At 36.4% G+C, this 18598-nt stretch overlaps 1 protein-coding gene across 1 annotated transcript in view; it reads left to right on the top strand.

Annotated features, from left to right (window-relative positions):
• LOC117168816 (heat shock protein 60A) overlaps positions 1-14916 on the top strand; it is a 39797-nt gene extending 24881 nt beyond the window's left edge. The window contains exons 2-5 of the mRNA XM_033354655.1: positions 199-616; positions 13269-13855; positions 14029-14332; positions 14420-14916. Coding sequence (XP_033210546.1) covers positions 199-616; positions 13269-13855; positions 14029-14332; positions 14420-14805 — 1695 coding nt within the window. The 3' untranslated portion in view covers positions 14806-14916. The remainder of the gene's footprint in view (positions 1-198; positions 617-13268; positions 13856-14028; positions 14333-14419) is intronic.
• The last annotated feature ends 3682 nt before the right edge of the window (positions 14917-18598 follow it).

The following is an 18598-nucleotide window of genomic DNA, read 5'->3' as shown; positions in this document are numbered from 1 at the left end:
CAAGCTCCTATTAGCTGCGTACAACGCTGAATAGTTAAAAAATAATTTATCGTACAACATTTTGCCTCAGTAGTTTTTTGTTGAATTTTGTACAAGGACTTTTTATATGTATACAAGGTATATGGTGAGTTTAGAATCACTCTGAATATAATAAATTTCTGTCAAACCACAAAATAATATTTATCCTTGTATTGACAGATGTACAGATTCCCATGCATACTTCGAAATGCTACTTTGTACCAAAGGTACCTACCGATGCGCACGTATGCAAAGGATGTGCGTTTTGGAGCCGAAGTCAGAGCTCTAATGTTGCAAGGAGTCGATATTTTGGCTGATGCAGTTGCAGTGACAATGGGCCCGAAAGGACGTAACGTAATCCTTGAACAAAGTTGGGGCAGCCCCAAAATCACAAAGGATGGCGTGACAGTAGCTAAAGGTGTTGAATTGAAAGACAAGTTTCAAAATATTGGAGCAAAACTTGTACAAGATGTAGCTAATAATACAAATGAAGAAGCTGGCGATGGAACAACAACAGCCACAGTTTTGGCTAGATCGATTGCTAAGGAAGGGTTTGACAAAATCAGTAAAGGAGCTAACCCTGTGGAAATTAGGCGTGGTGAGTGTCCATATCATAGTGTAAAGATATTCGTACTTGTAAAATGTAGCAATGTCTTCTGTAAGACTGTTGATCTGCCCACAGTGGATCCGAAGAACCAAAAAGTAGTCCAAATTCAAGGTTTTGTCAGATTTGTATTATTCTTCCAAAATTTAAACTGGTGAATTCTTTTTATAGATTTATGTGAAACTTATAGCGTATTCGGTTATCCTGCACTGGTGCACTCCGATTTGTAGCGAAGCAGGTCGGAGTGAGAAGGAAGAAGTAAGAAGGAGCGATCGGAGTGCTCTTGGAGTAGATCAGTGCAGGATAAATGAATGTGCTATTAGTGTTAAGATTAGCTGAAACTGGGTTTGTAAAGTGTTTAGTAGCATTTAGTCCATTTTCGGATTCACGTGCACTAAACAATACATAAATTATTTTGTACTTAAACTTCGACATATTTTATTCGCCACGATATGACAAACTCGATCATAGATGAATGAAAAATGAAGAGGAAAATAACAAAAGAATCTGTTTAGGGAACATGCAGCTAAAAACCCTTCTTTAACAATTATTATGCTAATCTATTACAAAAATATTTAGAATTACAGAAAAGGGGCATTCCGTTTCATATGAGCGCACAGACAAAAGCAAAAGTTTTTGGTTTTTTTCAAATTGCATTAAATTGTAGTAATACAGTACCCTATTGTATGTAGGTACAAAACCATAAGCCACCATATTGCATGGTTACCAAGATACAGTGGGTGGTAGTTCGTGCATTTTTGTTACACAGCAACATTTCTCTTTAATTATTTTATGTTACTCAACTCAAAACATCACCCAAATATCCTAAAACAAGCCCATCGGATAATTTTATTCAATTATGAATCGTAGGAATTTCGTGATCCCTTAATATGTTAAACTACAGTATACTCTACGACACCTCTCGTTTTCGGGGCTGTAGTTGAAGCAAAAAGGACGTGTCAAATAACCCTCTCTCCTGCATCAAGCCGCGTTCGGCGCAGTAGCATTGATCCCAACTTTGGCATGTTTAGCTATTGCGCTTACCCGGTTCAGCGACCCTCTTTGGTCGCTTTTGCGCGCAATTCAAACCAAAGAGAATTAACAAATTATAAAATAAAAATATATACTTATAAATTGCACATTAATATAAAAAATTCCGCAAATTGTGATATAAGTTAAGGGCAAGAAGCCAAATAATGACGCTCATAATGAGAAAAAAGGAACAAAAATCATCATTGCTGACAATAAAAATCCAGCCAGTGTCTATTGGTACTAAAAAATGTGGCTATTTTTACTAATATTTCGCTATGCGCATGGCTCGTTAAATAAACATTTTTGCTCTTCAAAAACCTTTGTCAATGAAATATAAATTCATCTTTTGAATTAAAACAAAATGTGCTATTGTTTACCAAATATACGCATTGGTATTTTATTTAACCTTACACCCCAAATTACGTTATTTCTGATATTAATGGACAATTTACAATCGTAATCTATTTTAATTTCAATAATTGTTAATTATGCTGGTTTGAATCACGCGCCAACAGCGACCAATGAGAGTCGCTGCGCCAGGCAAGCGCAACAGCTCAGCATGACAAAGTTGGGATTACTGCGCAGTAGGCGTAACCGGCCACGTATGCGTGTGTGTGAGATGAGACAAGGAGTGAGGGCAAGCGAACGAAGGAGAAATCGGGAAACGAGAAGTGTCGTAGCGAGAAGTGTCATAGAGTCTACTGTATAATTTATATTTTAGAGCAATTCATTTTTCGCGTGCCAGAAACGAAAGTCGATACATATATAGACTTAAGACATTTTTTCATGGCGAGCTCGGAGTGAGTTGCGACCCAGCCGATGCACAACGGGCCGACGCGAGTCTTCAGTCGAGAATTCGGCTTTTTAGAAGTAAACTAGAGCTATGCGGTCGATAAAGCTGTTTCTGCGAGTTAAATCTGTTGTAATCCGCTTTTTTAAAGCGGATAAACTGCGTTTGTAGGAGAAATCGCGCTAAAAACACCGGCCTATGAATTTTTATACAATTGCATAAATTGAAAAAATCAAATCCGAGTTGGGGGAAAGTAACCTCGCGACGTTTCTTTCCCTCAACCTTTATCTCCATTATATCCAACCAGGCCATGATCTCAATGCCACTCGTTCGTCTGGCAAGAGTATCTAGGACCCTAATTGTCACAAAACCTCTTAGTCCTTTGATAACATGATGTGGGAACCTAATATTACGGAGGTAATATCGGAGGGAGGAAAGAGGATGCTGTCACCGAGTGAGAGAGGGTGAAACATAATGAGGAGGCGAACATGTAAAATGGTACCCTTTGGGCAGTTCCGATCCATTAGGGACATGGTCCGTGAAGCCTGTCATACGGGACCGTGCCAATCGAAATGGTTCTGTCCCGTCTTGGGGGGGGGGGGGGGGGGGGGGGGGGGGTCTATTACTGAAATTTTATTAAGTTCACAATCCAGATCTATCAGTGTTTCGTATTTATATTTTAAGTAGGTCCTGTATTGCATTAATAATTATTTCCCAGCCCTCCTCTATAAATAAGTTTTCTTCTCCTGGTGTAGAGTAGTGAAGTTCTTTTTAAATCTGTCCAGTCTATTGTTACAAAATCAGGTGTAACAGATGTATAGAAAAAAAGGAAGGTTTCAAGATGGGTATAGTTTCGGTTTTTCTGCGGCTAGGTATTGTTTTAATCGGAAAGATGTTTAAATATACTTAAATGTCTATTTCGTTAGACGAAGAAGGCGCATTTTTTAACAAAATTGGTAATTTATCACTAATTACCTCATTTTTAGACGAAAGAAGCAATGTCTTGATTTAACATGAATTAATTAAGTTCCGAGTGGAAAAAAAAAGTTTTTTAAATTATTTGTTTTTCAAGGTGGGTTTCCGACGAAGATTACAAAAGTCATTGTGTGAACTTAAATCTTAAGTTTAAATTTTGAATCGAGCACTTTAAGTTTGTGTAATACATGAAAATTAAGAATAAGAAGCAAGTGGAAGAGAAAACACAAGACTACTAGAAGCTCAACTAGCCCAGTATTTTTAGTTGTCTTTTCGGGTTTTTGTTGTTTGTTACGAATCCTCTTATTCCCGATTTCTTTGTTAGTGTAGTTTTTCCAAAGCTTTTGAGATGTCCATTTCTTCCTTTATTTTTCCTTCTTCTTTTCTCTTCTCATTTTTGCTTCGTTCTCCTTTCTTTCTCTCTCCATTTGTCTTTGGTGTCTTTGAAAATTTTCCTGTAGTATTCTGATTCTGGCGCGTGCTTGTATTTAATTGTTTAATCGTGATTAGAGCGATCTTTGTAAAGTAATTTGGTCGTTTTTTGCAGATGGTTTTTTTTTGTTCCGTTTCTATGTATCGTTCTTAGCAATTTTCTATTATTAAGCATGTCTTATTTAATGTAGCGTCTTCGTATCTTACGCGTCCTAAGTCCATTGATGTAAAATCTATTACCTATGCATTTACCTCTTTCAGTTTTCTGTTCTTGTTTTGGATTTGTTTCCGCATTTGGTACCTGTATATCGTATGCGGATACATTATTCGTTAGTAAGTAGTCTTTGAACGTGGCGGTGAGGGTGATATTTAATATTTGTTTCGATCGTTCTGCTCCTCTCAGTACGAGACTGTTAACTGCTGGGCAGATAGTTACGTTGAGAAAACGTCTCTCCTTTGAACTGGTGTTTGGCATACGTGGCACTTTACGTTTGTTCCATTTTGCTGTAATTAGTAAATTTTCTACTGTCTTTCTGTTCTTAAAATCTTGTGAGTGGAGTTTTTGGGATTAATTGAGTCGGTTTTTAGCTTTTGAGTCAGTTTGTATTCTTAATGCTATTGATACCTTGTCTTTCTGTTATTGTTTAAGTCTAAATATTCTGACTTAGACTCTTTAATTTGGCCTACGCCTATGTGCTATTATCTATATTTACGCTTTCTAATTTAAAATCGTTTATGTAATCGTTCGTGAATGGTTGTGAAGATTTTATTTTTTATTATAAAAGGACTTTTGTATTGTTCAAATAACTTATAAAATACCTATTTAAAATGATATCTCCGTTTTTAAATTCTATAGGTATCATTCTTAAATTATATCAGTCTGCCTGTTTATCATTTGCCTAATATACATTTTTCTGGTCTTCTTTTATAAGTTGCAACCTTCTTAATCTATCTTTTTGCTTTTATCTTATCTTTATTTATCTAACGTTTTGAAATTCTATCTCGCTATGGTTTTCTACATTTCTACGGAGGAATTGGAGTGGTTCCAATTCGCGATCTAGATTTTAAAATATTGGTGTGAATTGTGTTGACGAATTTGTACTAGTATTTATTGCGAACTCTTAATCGTCAATGTATTCTACCCAGTAACGTGTTCGTTATCTAAGTTTTAACAATTTTTTTTATCGTTATATTATAACGTTCTGTCGGTTTTGCTTGAGGGTAATGTTTAGGCGTTTTTCTGTGTCTTATTCCGAATTTTTCTGTTACATGTCTTACGGTTTTGTTGACAAATTCAGCGCCATGTTCGATGTGGAGAATTCGCGGTGTTCCGCAACGCTAAATGGCACGTTTAGGAAATTATGACTCTATTGTACTCACGTTAACTTTTTTAATCGGTATTATTTCCACCGATTTTGTAAATAAATCTACGAAGACTCTAATATATATAAAGATATCGGTAATAGGTCCATGGTATCTGCAACAATCATGGTTCATGGTTCTTCGACGATTCTTGTATGTTATAGTAATTTTTTTTAAAAACCTGTATTCATAGTTTTTTTGGAATGACGAGTTTCCATTAGTTAGGGAGGGCCTGTCTACTGAGGGGAAATTGAGTCGATATTGCTGAAATGCCAGATGGGATTTTTACACCACCACGGACCTCCACTCGCTGCTAGAACGACGTCGTGGTGGTTCGTGGCTCGTGCCACGTGACTTACATTCCAAAATTCAGTACTGCAGATGCGTTTTGAAGTAGGTGCTTCAGGGCGAATAATTTGAAATTTAATATTTTTATTCTAATGCTGTAAAGTGCAACACGAACGAAAGAGAAATTTTTACTGATATCCCGCGCTGAAAAATCAAATCTTTTTATGACAGGAATATGATTTTATCAATATGGCAACAGTTTCAAAATATAAATCGTTATTCTATTATTACATTATACTTTACAATAATAAATAAAATAAATGTATAAGCGCCATAACTTTAAATAGGTGTTTTGAAAGATCCTGATTTCAAATCATTTTGACAATTTTTTAGTAAAGTGTAAGCTGATATTTAAAAAAATGTTGAAATCATTGCCCTTGCATATTAATAAAAGTTCATAAATTGAATGTGAGTATATTGCCTCTTTTATTTCGTATTTCAGGAGATTTAGATAGTTCAGTAAAAAAGGCCTTAAAATTTTCTATTGCAATAAATTTGTTGAAGTTAAGAAGAGTGTTAGATAGAGTTTTCTCTTAGTGCGAGGTAATAGTGTGGAATTGCATAATATAAGTGACACTGACATGCAAAGCGGTGGATTGCGATAACAAATTTAATTTTCTGTTCATTAAAAAAAGAGAAACTACACACTCGAGATATCACATTTCCTAAAAAGGGTACATAAAAGTCAATGTAAAAAATTCGGTACAACCCGAAAATATTCATTCGGTGGGTTTTTAAAGGTAGCCTTAATCAGTAATTTTTTATAAAATGTTTAGTTTTTCACAGAAAAATAAAATTGCTCCCGAGATGTCAAGATACTGAATAAGAATACTGCATGTTGCATCGGAAAGAATGATTCTGTTTCGATAAAATTAAAATCGCATTACTAAAGTATGGCAGGCATTTATTTGTTCAAAATGCCCCAAAAAAATATGAAAATAAGCTGTACTTTTTTCATAAAATGATAATAATTTCCTGAAATGTTATTGCTAATTATTTGGACAAAATTATTAGCAAAATTAATTAACGTGTTTCAAATAGTAATCAGGTTTTTTACCCAACATTTTATGTACAAAATTTATTTTAATGATTATATCAACAAATCATATTCCAAAAACTTCCTTTTGCAAAGGATTTTCAGAATAATCCTATTATCCATTAAACTGTTGGGTTGGAAGATTTATTTCCAATTTTATTCAAACAAACACATTATGCACTTTCCTTATTTGTAAGACTTGTGCATTGTTTTACTGCTAATATATTTAAATTTTAAATTACTTTATTTTATTTTAAAATCAGTCGCCCTAAGACACCTTCCGATGCATTACGTATCTACAGCACTGGATACCTTCCTTCAATTTCAGAGAGCGACCACCACCTCAAGTCTCCGAAGCTGAATAGAGAACTGGCTGTGGAACTCGAACGTGTGTTGAATGATTCCAGTTTTCCTCAATGGACAGGCTTGGGTTAGAGTCTGGTAAAAGATTAGATTTCAGTTCTGTAAAAATAGAGTTGCGAATCTCTGATTCGCTATTCTTCGGGTTCTTCCGGTCTTTTGTAACTTGTCTGATTTTAGTAGAGTACCAGTCATCTGTTTTGTCGTTAACGTCCGCTTTTAGCTTTTCTACTTTACAAGCTAATACAAGCGCGATATTTTATGCTGGTTCTCCTAATCTCGAAAGAGTATCAGGGAAAAAATTTGAGCTTCCTTTTCATATGACTTTTTTGTCATATTCGAGTAATTCCAATGCCCATCTGGCTGATCAGCCAGTCGTTTTTTTAGGTTATGGAGCCACTTGAACGTTAAGCAGTCCGTGATTACTTTCAAAATACAGCCTTCTACATATGGCCTAAATTTTCGTATGGCCACTACCGCTTCTATTCGCGTAAGTGATTTCGTAATTTACGCCGTCGATTGTTGGCTTAAGTACGGCTCCCAACCCCGTATTACTCGCGTCGATTTCGAGTTGGAAGGGTTGTGTAAAATCTGGGTAGGTTAATATTGGCGATGACGTTAAGATTATGCTATCCCTATTATGCGCTGTAATTGAGCCTCCCGCGTTCAAAACGGGACACGCTCGAAATACCTTGGTTTTAGTTAGCCTCTTGGTTATTCTCATTCTTTATTTTTTCAAGTCGGATTTTCCAATTCTTTTGATCATATCTTAATTTAAAGAAATTGAAAACCCGACTTGAAAAAATCAAGAACGAGAATAACCAAGAGGCCAACTGAAACAAATGAATTTCGAGCGTGTCCCGTTTTGAACGCGGGAGACTCATTTGTTTAATGGTTTTAGGTATAGGGGATTCTAATATTGGTTACATTTTCACGTCATTTATTTGGAGTCTATTGTCGTTAACTTCAAAACCTAAGTATTTAATCTCTGAGCAGCCGAATTCACATTTGTCCATACTAATCGTTATTTGCATCATATACGAGGTGTGTTCAAAAAGTAAGGTGACGTTTCAATTTTCGCGGGCTACGTACATTCAAGTTTTAAATTTATTGTTTTGTTGTGTTGGTACACTCGTCACGATCATATGTTCACAGTTTTGACTATATAGCTCGTGTTGTTTTTCTGGCAGAGGCGTAAAAGGTTAGAAGGGTTTGGTGTGCTCGGCGATTTTCTTCTTTTGAAAAAAATGGAGCAAAGAGTTTGCATTAAATTTTGTGTGAAAAATGTAATCCAGTACTCCAAAACTCTTGAAATGTTGACAGTTGCATACGGTGAGTCTACTCTGAGCAAGAAAAATGTGTATAAGTGGTACAAGCTGTTCTAAAAAGGCCGAGAGGATATCAAAGACGAACCTCGCCCTGGACGTCCCAGTGCGTCAACAACAGATGAAAACGTTCAAGCAGTGAAAGAAATGGTGTTGAAAAATCGCCGAATTACCATCAGAGAAATTGCTGGAGATGTTGGCATATCGGTTGGCTCATGCAATGCAATCTTTTCGGACGTTTTGGGCATGAGACGTGTGTCAGCGAAATTTGTTCCAAAACTGCTTAATTTTGATCAAAAGATCCATCGCATGACCATCGCTCAGGAGATGTTGAATGAAGTCAATAATGATCCTGATTTTCTCAAAAGGGTTATAACTGGGGATGAATCGTGGGTATATGGTTATGACGTCGAAACTAAAGCCCAATCGTCTCAGTGGAAGCATCCTGAGTCTTCAAGACCGAAAAAAGCACGTCAAGTTCGGTCAAATGTGAAGGTTTTGCTCACTTTTGGTCGTACGGTCAATAAGGAGTATTACCTTCAAGTTATTCGCCGTTTGCGAGAGGCGATACTCAAAAAACGTCCGGAACTTTGGAAAAACAATTCGTGGCTTTTGCATCACGATAATGCACCTGCTCATCCATCGTTGCTTATGAAAGATTTTCTGACCAAAAACAGCATCACAGTCATGCCTCAGCCTCCATATTCACCGGATTTGGCCCCCAGTCTGAAAGTGACTGGAGCATTGGTTAAACCAAATGGTTTCCTTTTAAATTGGTACATGCCCTTTCCAGGGGCCGTAAATGCTGTGACTGGTTTTGAATTTTTTTCGAACGGAATTTGTAAGTAAGCTAATTTCAGATTAATTGTTTTAACCAATTTTACTGATATCAAAGTGTCCAATATTTTTGGCATGAGTGGGATTGGGTAGATGTCCTTTTTTGTAATGTTATTGACTTTTCTAAAGTATTAACAGAATCTGTAATTCCTGGTAGGGTTCACGTGGTTCTTTAAATGGACCCATTGATTTTTATTATCGCTTTCCGGTATCTTATTAACTTTTTAAGATTCCGTTTTAATTTGTTCCAATTAGTTATTTTTCCAAAGATTACAATCGCTGTCTTTTTATTCATTCTCATAATTGTTATTATAATAAATTTTTCCTAGATTATATTTGTACCCTTTTTCCTATTTTTAGGCTTGTCCAAATTAAATGAATCTTTTGTGCTTGAGTCGTTGCCAGTGTCGTGTGTGGGGATGCTCTCTAGAGATTAGAATTTGTTGCACATGCAGATTTATATTAGGCTGGAGATATCCTTCGTGGGATTTGCTATTGGAATTTCGGTGTTTTGTGTGTTTGGAGATTGGTACTAAAGGAATTATAATTTCCTTATTCTTTTGCACGGCAATTTCAGGTTTAGTTTCGGTTCTAAGCTCAGTTGTCGGAAAGGGTAGCGCGTTTGGATAAGCTTCCATGGAATAGCGGGTGGGAGGGGGGCTCTCTGATAATCACCAAATATTCGATGCGAAAGTTTTGATAGTCAATTTTTATTTATTTCGCACCAATCTTTTGCACCTTTGATTGGTAATGCGTCCAAATTTTCCAAGCTATCACGTTCGTTTATTTGGTAAGGTTTTTGTCAATTTGCCCTTAAATCGAATTGAACGGATTGTCTGTTATGAGATTCGTTTCTATTTTTTCTGATATTTGGTTCTATTATTTTCTTTCTCTGCTTAAAGAAGCTATTTGCTGGTGGGTCTAGTATAATCCCTAAATTGTTTGCCCTTCCTTCCTTTTCTTAAAAAATCTTTCCTTCTGTTGGTTCATAAATTCATTAAGCTCTGTACTTTATAAAAGTTCGTCGGTTTTTAAAATAAACAGTGTGTTCTTTTCCAAAAAGAAATTATAATCACAAGTTTTGTTATTGGTTTGGGTGCGGTTTTCCGATCTATTTCTATTCTCCAGAGGAACACTCGTTTCTTCCTTTTTTAGGTTATGTCTTTCTATTTACGCGCCTAATGTGGGTACATTTTTATTATCCTAGAAAAAGGTATTCATTGTCGAGTCAAAAGTTTTATTTGGAATTTTTGTAATTTCGTTGAATGGGTGTTGGTTGTTTTTATTTTGAATCAATTCGGTGGTTGTTCATAGGGTCAGCCTGACTGTCTAATCTATTTGTTATTTTTTTGGGGTTCTATATTCTTCCTAGCGAAACCTCTTCCACGACCTATCGTTCTATTAATTATTTTTCTGGATCGCTTGGTCTCGTCGTGATATTATTCAAGTAATTGTTTTGGATCGGAAGTGGAGCGGTGCCTTCTAAATCAAAGTTATCATGGTTGCTTTCCGTTACAGTTAGGTTAGGCATTTTATTTTTAATTTTACCTGACCTGAGTTTCATTTATTTTAAATTATTTTGAGATTCGGATAGGACAGACTGTATGTATGTACGCTTTGGTTTCCAGGCTTAGAAGTTTAAATTTAATTTTAATATTTTATATAAAATTTGAATCAGTAATTTAATTATTCGGGAGTTTAAAAATAACTTTTTTTTTGTCGTAAGACTCTTTGTTTATTAGATACGATGCGTAACCTTGGCGCGAGGCCCAAAGTTATGGTTTGTGCTTATTTACTTGATAGCGCGCTTGAATCTTGCGCTGTTGTGCGATTAGGATATTCAATGGAAATGAAAATCTATTCTATTAATTCTTTCAAGCGCATGGTGAAATCTCATGGGAAGTATCAAAAGAAGTACCGGGCGAATATAGTGTGTTGTGTGTTGCTGGGAAAGGAATCTTAGGGTTAAGAAATCTATTTTCAGATTATTTATGATATTGATCGGTTCAAAATCGCTCTCTGATAGTAAAAAAGAATTACATTTTTATATGCAAAATTGAATTTGTTCTTAAGCTGCAAAGTGAGGAGTGAATCGTCTATTTCGACGCGTGCAGTTGCCTGGAGAAATCTAGCCCCACCACTTTCTACACATCTTTCTATTCTTTGTCCGTGTTACTCAAGAGCTCGCCTGACTCGCAGAACGCGGAGCGAGAAGATGTAAGTGGAGGGGACGAATTTCGGAGATTGTCTTCACTCGAGGAGTATCTGACAGCGACCGTTTCTTCAATCGTTCCTACGGAAAAATTTGTCTGTTAACCCAAAGGTCCCTTTCCTCGCGGAACGTCACACACACACACACACACACACACAAAATCAACTTAGAAAAATCATTGGCACACAAAGCAAAATCATTTGCATAACCACAGCAATCATTATATTGACAGATAAATACGTATGGTTCGATGGCATAGAGTAATCATTAAAAAAAAGTCCATCATTAAATAGCAATTCAGATGAAGCCATGGCAAGTGGATCAAATAGTATGCAAATAAATAGATCAAGAAAAGTCTGATAGGAATGGTTTGGGAGTACAGTAAAATGTAAATTTTCAAGTTGGATTGATTCTTTTGCTCGGCCGGTTTATTTTTAAATAACAGGATGTGTGGTTATTTCTACGTAAGAGCACCAGGTATTACGAAGGTACAATCAGGTTGAGTAAAGACTATTCTATCGTCGATAGAGGGTGTAACACAATGATGATTTGAACGTGTAAAATTAGTTGTGTTTATTCAAGTTGTAAAGAAACGTAGTACGCCAGCGCGTGACAAGGGATTGATGAGTATCAGAGGTCTGGCTGGGGCCCCGGAATCCAAGCGTCATAGGGTTAACACTAATCCAGGCCGGCCATCAGGAAGCGGAAGGAAGTCATGTCCGTGGCGAAGGTTGACGAGGCGTAATCCGGAGACACAGGACATTGAATAGGCATACAATCATTGTATCCTACAGCGAGCGAATGAGAACTAACTTGGCGAGCGACGGTGCGACCCATGAGGCCTCGGGCCGTTCCGACCCATTTCGGGAACGGCCTGTGAACCCTGTTATAGGGGACCGTGCCGATTGTGATTGTCGCGTGACAGCTCTGTTACACTAATTATTTCAATACATTTCAGTCCTCTAACTAGAGGATCTGGGATTCTAATTGTCAGATAACATCTTGATCCTTTAATAACAGGTTGTGGGAACCTAATTATGTCAATACATTTCGGTCTTATGCCAAGAAGATCTGGGACTTTAATTGTCTCAAAACTTGCTTCCTCTGACAAGAGGATTTGGGATCCGAATTATCTCAATAACCCACGGTCTTGTGACAAAAGTTTGTAGAATTGTAATTATCTCCATACCTGTCAGACTTCTGGGAAGAGGATCCGTGATCCCCAATTATTCTGCCTTGGTCCACTATTTAGAAAAACTAGGATTCCCAATTATACCAATTTCGTAAAATCTCTCTTCTTCTACCGTGAGTATCTTCGAATCGAATCCATTTCAAATCAGACAGGTTCTACACTTGAAGTCGTAGAATGTATCAGAGGCACAATATGTTGTTTTTAGAGGAAGTTTGGCATTACGTGTATTCGCGATTTGTGAAAAAAATTTTCACGAACTTGTGCGTATTTGAATTTTCCGCTTAGATTTTCTCAAAAATCCCTCACTTATATTTATTGTCAATTTTTTTTCAATTTGTTCTATCATAAGGCAAGTATCTGGTGAGTTTTATGCGAGCTAACTTTTGTGGCCAGGAGAATTTTTACGAAAAAATGTTAAGAAAACAGAGTGCAGTTTAAAAACTTTTACATAAAATTTCTTCACTTATTTATGATGTTTTATTATTTCCGAGATAAATAAAATATACAATATTTATGAAGATGTGCTGTGAAAATCTGATAAATAATCGTTTCTAATTACTATCGCAAATTAGGAAAATAATGACATACTTGTTATACACGAACCGTGACCTTGACTTTTGGCCTATCCTGGTCTTCTGTAGCCTTCTAATATTAAAATCATTCATAAACAATAAATGTAAAAAATACATAAATTTATTTTAAATAACATTTGTCTAGAATTTGACTAGGATTTTTTAATTTTCAGGCGTCATGCTTGCTGTTGATGTGGTGAAAGAAGAACTTAAAAATTTAAGTAAGCCAGTCACAACACCTGCTGAAATAGCTCAAGTAGCCACTATATCTGCTAATGGCGACACCGCTATTGGTAATTTAATTTCTGATGCTATGAAGAAAGTTGGAAAGGAGGGTGTAATTACCGTTAAAGACGGCAAGACTTTAAATGATGAACTGGAAGTGATAGAAGGAATGAAATTCGATCGTGGATATATTTCACCGTATTTTATGAATTCTAGTAAAGGGGCAAAAGTTGAATTTCAAGATGCACTAGTCCTGTTCAGTGAGAAAAAAGTTTCTTCTGTACAAAGCATTATTCCAGCACTAGAAATAGCAAATGCACAGCGCAAGCCGCTTGTTATTGTCGCCGAAGATGTAGACGGTGAAGCCCTTTCTACTTTAGTTGTAAATCGTTTGAAAATAGGACTGCAAGTTGCTGCTGTAAAAGCACCTGGATTCGGTGATAACAGAAAAGCTACTCTTCAAGATATGGCGATTTCGACAGGTGGAATTGTTTTTGGAGATGAAGCAAATTTAATTAAATTAGAAGATGTTCAGGTAATTAATCTTATCTTTAAAAATAATTCATATTATTTGGAGATGAAGCAAATTTAATTAAATTAGAAGATGTTCAGGTAATTAATCTTATCTTTAAAAATAATTCATATTTTTACTTAATTTGACTTACATTGTTCAGATATAAAACCATAAATTTCAATTATGATTTACAGTTGAGTGATTTGGGTCATGTAGGCGAAGTTATAATTACGAAGGATGACACACTATTTTTAAAAGGTAGAGGTGAAAAAATTGATATTGACAAAAGAGCAGATCAGATTCGAGATCAAATTGAGAACACAACTTCTGATTATGAGAAAGAAAAATTAAAAGAACGGTTAGCAAGACTTGCTTCTGGTGTTGCAGTCTTGAGGGTTGGAGGTAGCAGCGAAGTAGAAGTCAATGAAAAGAAAGATCGTGTCCACGATGCTTTAAATGCAACTCGAGCGGCAGTTGAAGAAGGCATTGTTCCTGGAGGTAAACGTTTTGTTGTTTCTTTAGTCGTTCTTTTAACCGTCTGAACTATCTACCTTTATATTTTAATACAATACTACTCCATTACAGGAGGAACAGCGCTCTTGAGATGTATACCTGTATTGGAAAAACTTACCGCTGGTAATAAAGATCAAGAAACTGGAATACAAATTGTAGCTAAAGCTTTACGAATGCCATGCTTACAAATAGCCCAGAATGCAGGTGTTGATGCTGGTATGGTGGTAGCCAAAGTCTCCTCAAGTAAACTGGGTTATGATGCTTTAAATGATGAATACGTAGATATGATCGAAAAAGGAATTATTGACCCAACCAAAGTCGTACGAACAGCTCTTACCGATGCAGCTGGTGTCGCATCATTACTTACAACGGCTGAAGCCGTTATCGCTGATTTACCAAAAGCAGAACCAGAAACTCCGATGAGTGGCATGGGTGGAATGGGTGGAATTGGCATGTAATTAATTATAAATTTGAGTTATATAAAAGACTGAACATCAAGACATTCTTGCAAGCATTTGGTTTGGTTCATGAAATGTATTAGACTAATATAAAAGAATTTTACAGAAGAATCTGCTTCGTCTAATAATTATCATTATTATCAACTTTTTACTATTTAAAGAATTTACTCTCACCTTTCCATCTTATAGTTGAAATAATACTTACAATTCCGGATTTTAAAAGTATATATTTCAGATATGTAAGAGTGAGAATTTCAGGTAATCTTAAAAAATTTTCTTTGAAGGGTGGCGTTTATGAGTAAAAAATAACTTTATTTCTATATTCAAACTTACTTATACCTCAGTATACACACAAATTAATTATTTACTTAATCTAATTACTAGGCGTTTCTTGAATCATGGACGAACCATACTTTTATACTCATTCTTATCAAATGCGTTTCATTTAGTTTATATTTGCAATCACCGCTTATACCAAAAATATCTAAATTCCTTATCTGTTCCACCAGCGTAACTAATGTTACCGCTAATAATTTTCCAGACATTAATTTGCATAGTTAAAAACATAAGGAATGTTTAGTGTAAAAAAATTAATTTGATGCAAACCTCATTATTTTTCTTGAAGTCTATTTACAGTATATTATATTCTGGTATACCGCTGTTAAGTATTCTGGGCGTATCCATCATAAGGATAAAATAAATGTGCCTTCTCGTAGAGGGAGGTGTTTCTCTAAAAAAAATTGGCATTTTCAACATTTCAATATTTTCAAACAAAAATCTGAAAGACCATCCAGAAGGTCAATCAATGTGTTCTGTTATAATGAACAAGTTTATAATTTACGGTTCCTCCCCGAAGATTCGTCAATAGGTCAATCAACGCGCCTCCAAGACGCGAATAATTATACATCAAATACAGTACTGTTATTCTAATACTATTCTAATACTTAAAAAATCTCTGCTTATAAAGAAGGTAAAGGAACCCGCATTTAATGTATGGGAAAATGGCTTTAGGTGGATTTAGCTGAAACTTTGTGATTTTTAAGGTTATAAGTGCCGGATGAAATATACGTAAAAAAGATCCAAAAAAACGGACAGTTTTAGTGCTATGCGACGCTAAGCGCTCAAGATCAGTGAATAAAACGAATTGCAACAGATTTTGTTACAAAAGCGATGTCAACATAGAAATCACGGTTCAGATCGTGATCTGTAATATTTTCGCCTACACCGTTGACTCATATAGCGCGCTTCTCAAAACGATCAAATGCTAGGCGCCCAAGATTGTAATTTGACCAATTAATCACTTCTTTAAAGGCTGAAATGGTACCCAAAGTAACATTAGTAACTAGTGCGTACATTCCGATAATTACATTGTACTTTTCTCAAGAGTGCCGAACGCTAAGCGCTCATGATCAGTGAATAGAACGAATTACAATAGATTTAGTTACAAAAGCGATGTCAACATAGAAATCACGGTTCAGATCGTGGTCTGTCATATTTTCGCCTACACCGTTGACTCATATAGCGCGCTTCTCAAAACGATCAAATTTTAAGCGCCCAAGATTTTAACTTGACTAATTAATCACTTCTTTAAAGGCTGAAATGGTACCCAAAGTAACATTAATAACTAGTGCGCACATTCCGATAATAACAGTGTACCCTTCGCAAGAGGACCGAACGCTAAGCACCCATGATCAGCGAATAGAACCAATCCCAGTAGCTTTTGCGAAATATTAAACTATTTCTGGCTCTTGATTCGGGTTCGCTTGTTCACCTCTATTAGCAGCGTCTAGAATCCTTTGTAGCAAGGAAGTTTGAGGATACTTTACGTGTTGCTGGTGACGTGCATAACCCAGGAACCATAAAATGCTTGCAATATGTGCGCAAGTGCCAAGAGTTCTGGCCCCTGACTTACATGTGCAGTAATAACCGAGAAGCGTTTCGTTATTGTCTAGTCCTATGCCATCGATCTCATTGAACGCTATCCACAGCTGGTACCTTGTCGCATTTCGGAAACGACAAAATACTCGTACTCTGATCCAACCAGGTGCATTAAGTCGCTTATCTAGTTGAAACTCCACATCTTCTCGTTGCAGCTTGTCTTGAACGTAAGATGGGGCAAGTTCTACTTGATACACGCCAATTGTTATGTCGCGTATTTCTTCCAATGTAAGGCGAGCAAATTGTGGTACTTGAAGTTCATGCAGGCGATTCCAATTTGCATTTCCGTAGCGCATATTGTCCACTTCTACGGACTTTATGGACTTTATGCGGCCATTTCTGGATTCCACAATCCATCTAGATTTCGTTACTAGCCGAGCTTCGTTTGCTTTTTCCGTTACCAATTGACTCTGTCCTTGTTGGAGAAATGGTGGTATCATGGACACAATTCCTAGGCGTTCTAAAAGTGGTTGGGCATCTCTATATCCACGGTCCTCCGTAAAAATATCACCAATGTGGAAAAATTCTCTCATACCTTCCACATCTCTTTCAAATTCGTTAATGAGCATTTGTGCGTCATTGTTTCGGGAGTCAGAAAAATATGGTCCTTGTATTTCAAGTATGTATCCGTCTGGAACAACAATGAGAGCAGGTTTTACCAAGTGACGTCCTTTATGTTTGCAGAAGGACTGTCGAAGTACGCTAAAGTTACTGCTCTTCTGCATGTAAGCATAAGTTCCATCGATGATAGCAATAGCTCTGGGAATTTCTGGTTGTGGATCATAGAGTTCATTGGCGAATGATGGCACGTGTCTTTCAATGAATTTCTCTCTTCTTATCGTATTAAATCCAATGTTACCAGACACAAATCGCTGCGTTAAAGACTCTCTTACAGTAGAAATGACCATGCTTTTGTAGCTTGCCGGCTCGAATAATGAAAAATCACTTTCATAAATTCATTAGAAAGACCTTGACGCATTTTGCAAAGTAAAGTTAGCAGATCTTTTTTCCTAGCGTATTTGGCACCATGTCCATGTAACTGCGGAATAGGATCACAAAATGCAAACAATTCTCTAAATTGTTCCTTTGTTACAGGAGCAATAGCTTCAAACTCTTCATCAGTGAAACTATCCTCATTATTTAACGCCGCGGCCGCATGAACATTTGCTTCGTTACGAAGTTGCTGCAAAAACAGAAGTAACTGCTGTCCCGGAATCCTATACGACCTATTAATCGCTTGTAGTCCAGGAAGCAAGGGGCCTAAGATGAAACCATGCTCATCCAAATGATTTAAGCATGCTCTTGTTTCTTCTGGTATGAAAATGTCCATGACAATAAAAGCGTTAACTCTACATTCAATTGAAAGCCTTGAAGTATTAACATCAGCATTACAGAACATGCATGTTTGCCTGCCTGGTTGTCTAAGAATACTCAGTCTTAAACAGCCTGGGTCACGTTGGAGCTCCTCTATCTCATTGCGAATCGATTGATTGCAATTGAGACATAACCTACTCTCATCGGCGACTTCAAGTGGTGGTCTTCGAAGTTGAAGGCGTCTAAAAATTGCAATGTTTTGCCTATCAGGATTAATATTTCCATCAATTCGAGCCATTTGTCCTGGTTGATAGACTCAATCGCACACATAGCAATTAACTCAAACTCTGAATGCCATTTTTTAAACCATAAGAGAAACAAGCTCTTATGGTCTTGAAAGGGAACAGATAGGAATTTTTTTTCCAAAGCTTACTAATAAAATTATTATCCGCTCTCGAGACCTTTCACAAAAGAAGTGACAAGCATACCATCGTCAATGGAAATAATAAGTGAATGCTGTTTAATATATTTTTAATATGTA

This window comes from Belonocnema kinseyi, chromosome 3, assembly GCF_010883055.1.
Source record: "Belonocnema kinseyi isolate 2016_QV_RU_SX_M_011 chromosome 3, B_treatae_v1, whole genome shotgun sequence".
Taxonomy (NCBI): domain Eukaryota; kingdom Metazoa; phylum Arthropoda; class Insecta; order Hymenoptera; family Cynipidae; genus Belonocnema; species Belonocnema kinseyi.
The sequence above is the reverse complement of the archived record's forward strand: the minus strand, read 5'-3'. Positions and strand labels throughout refer to the sequence as shown.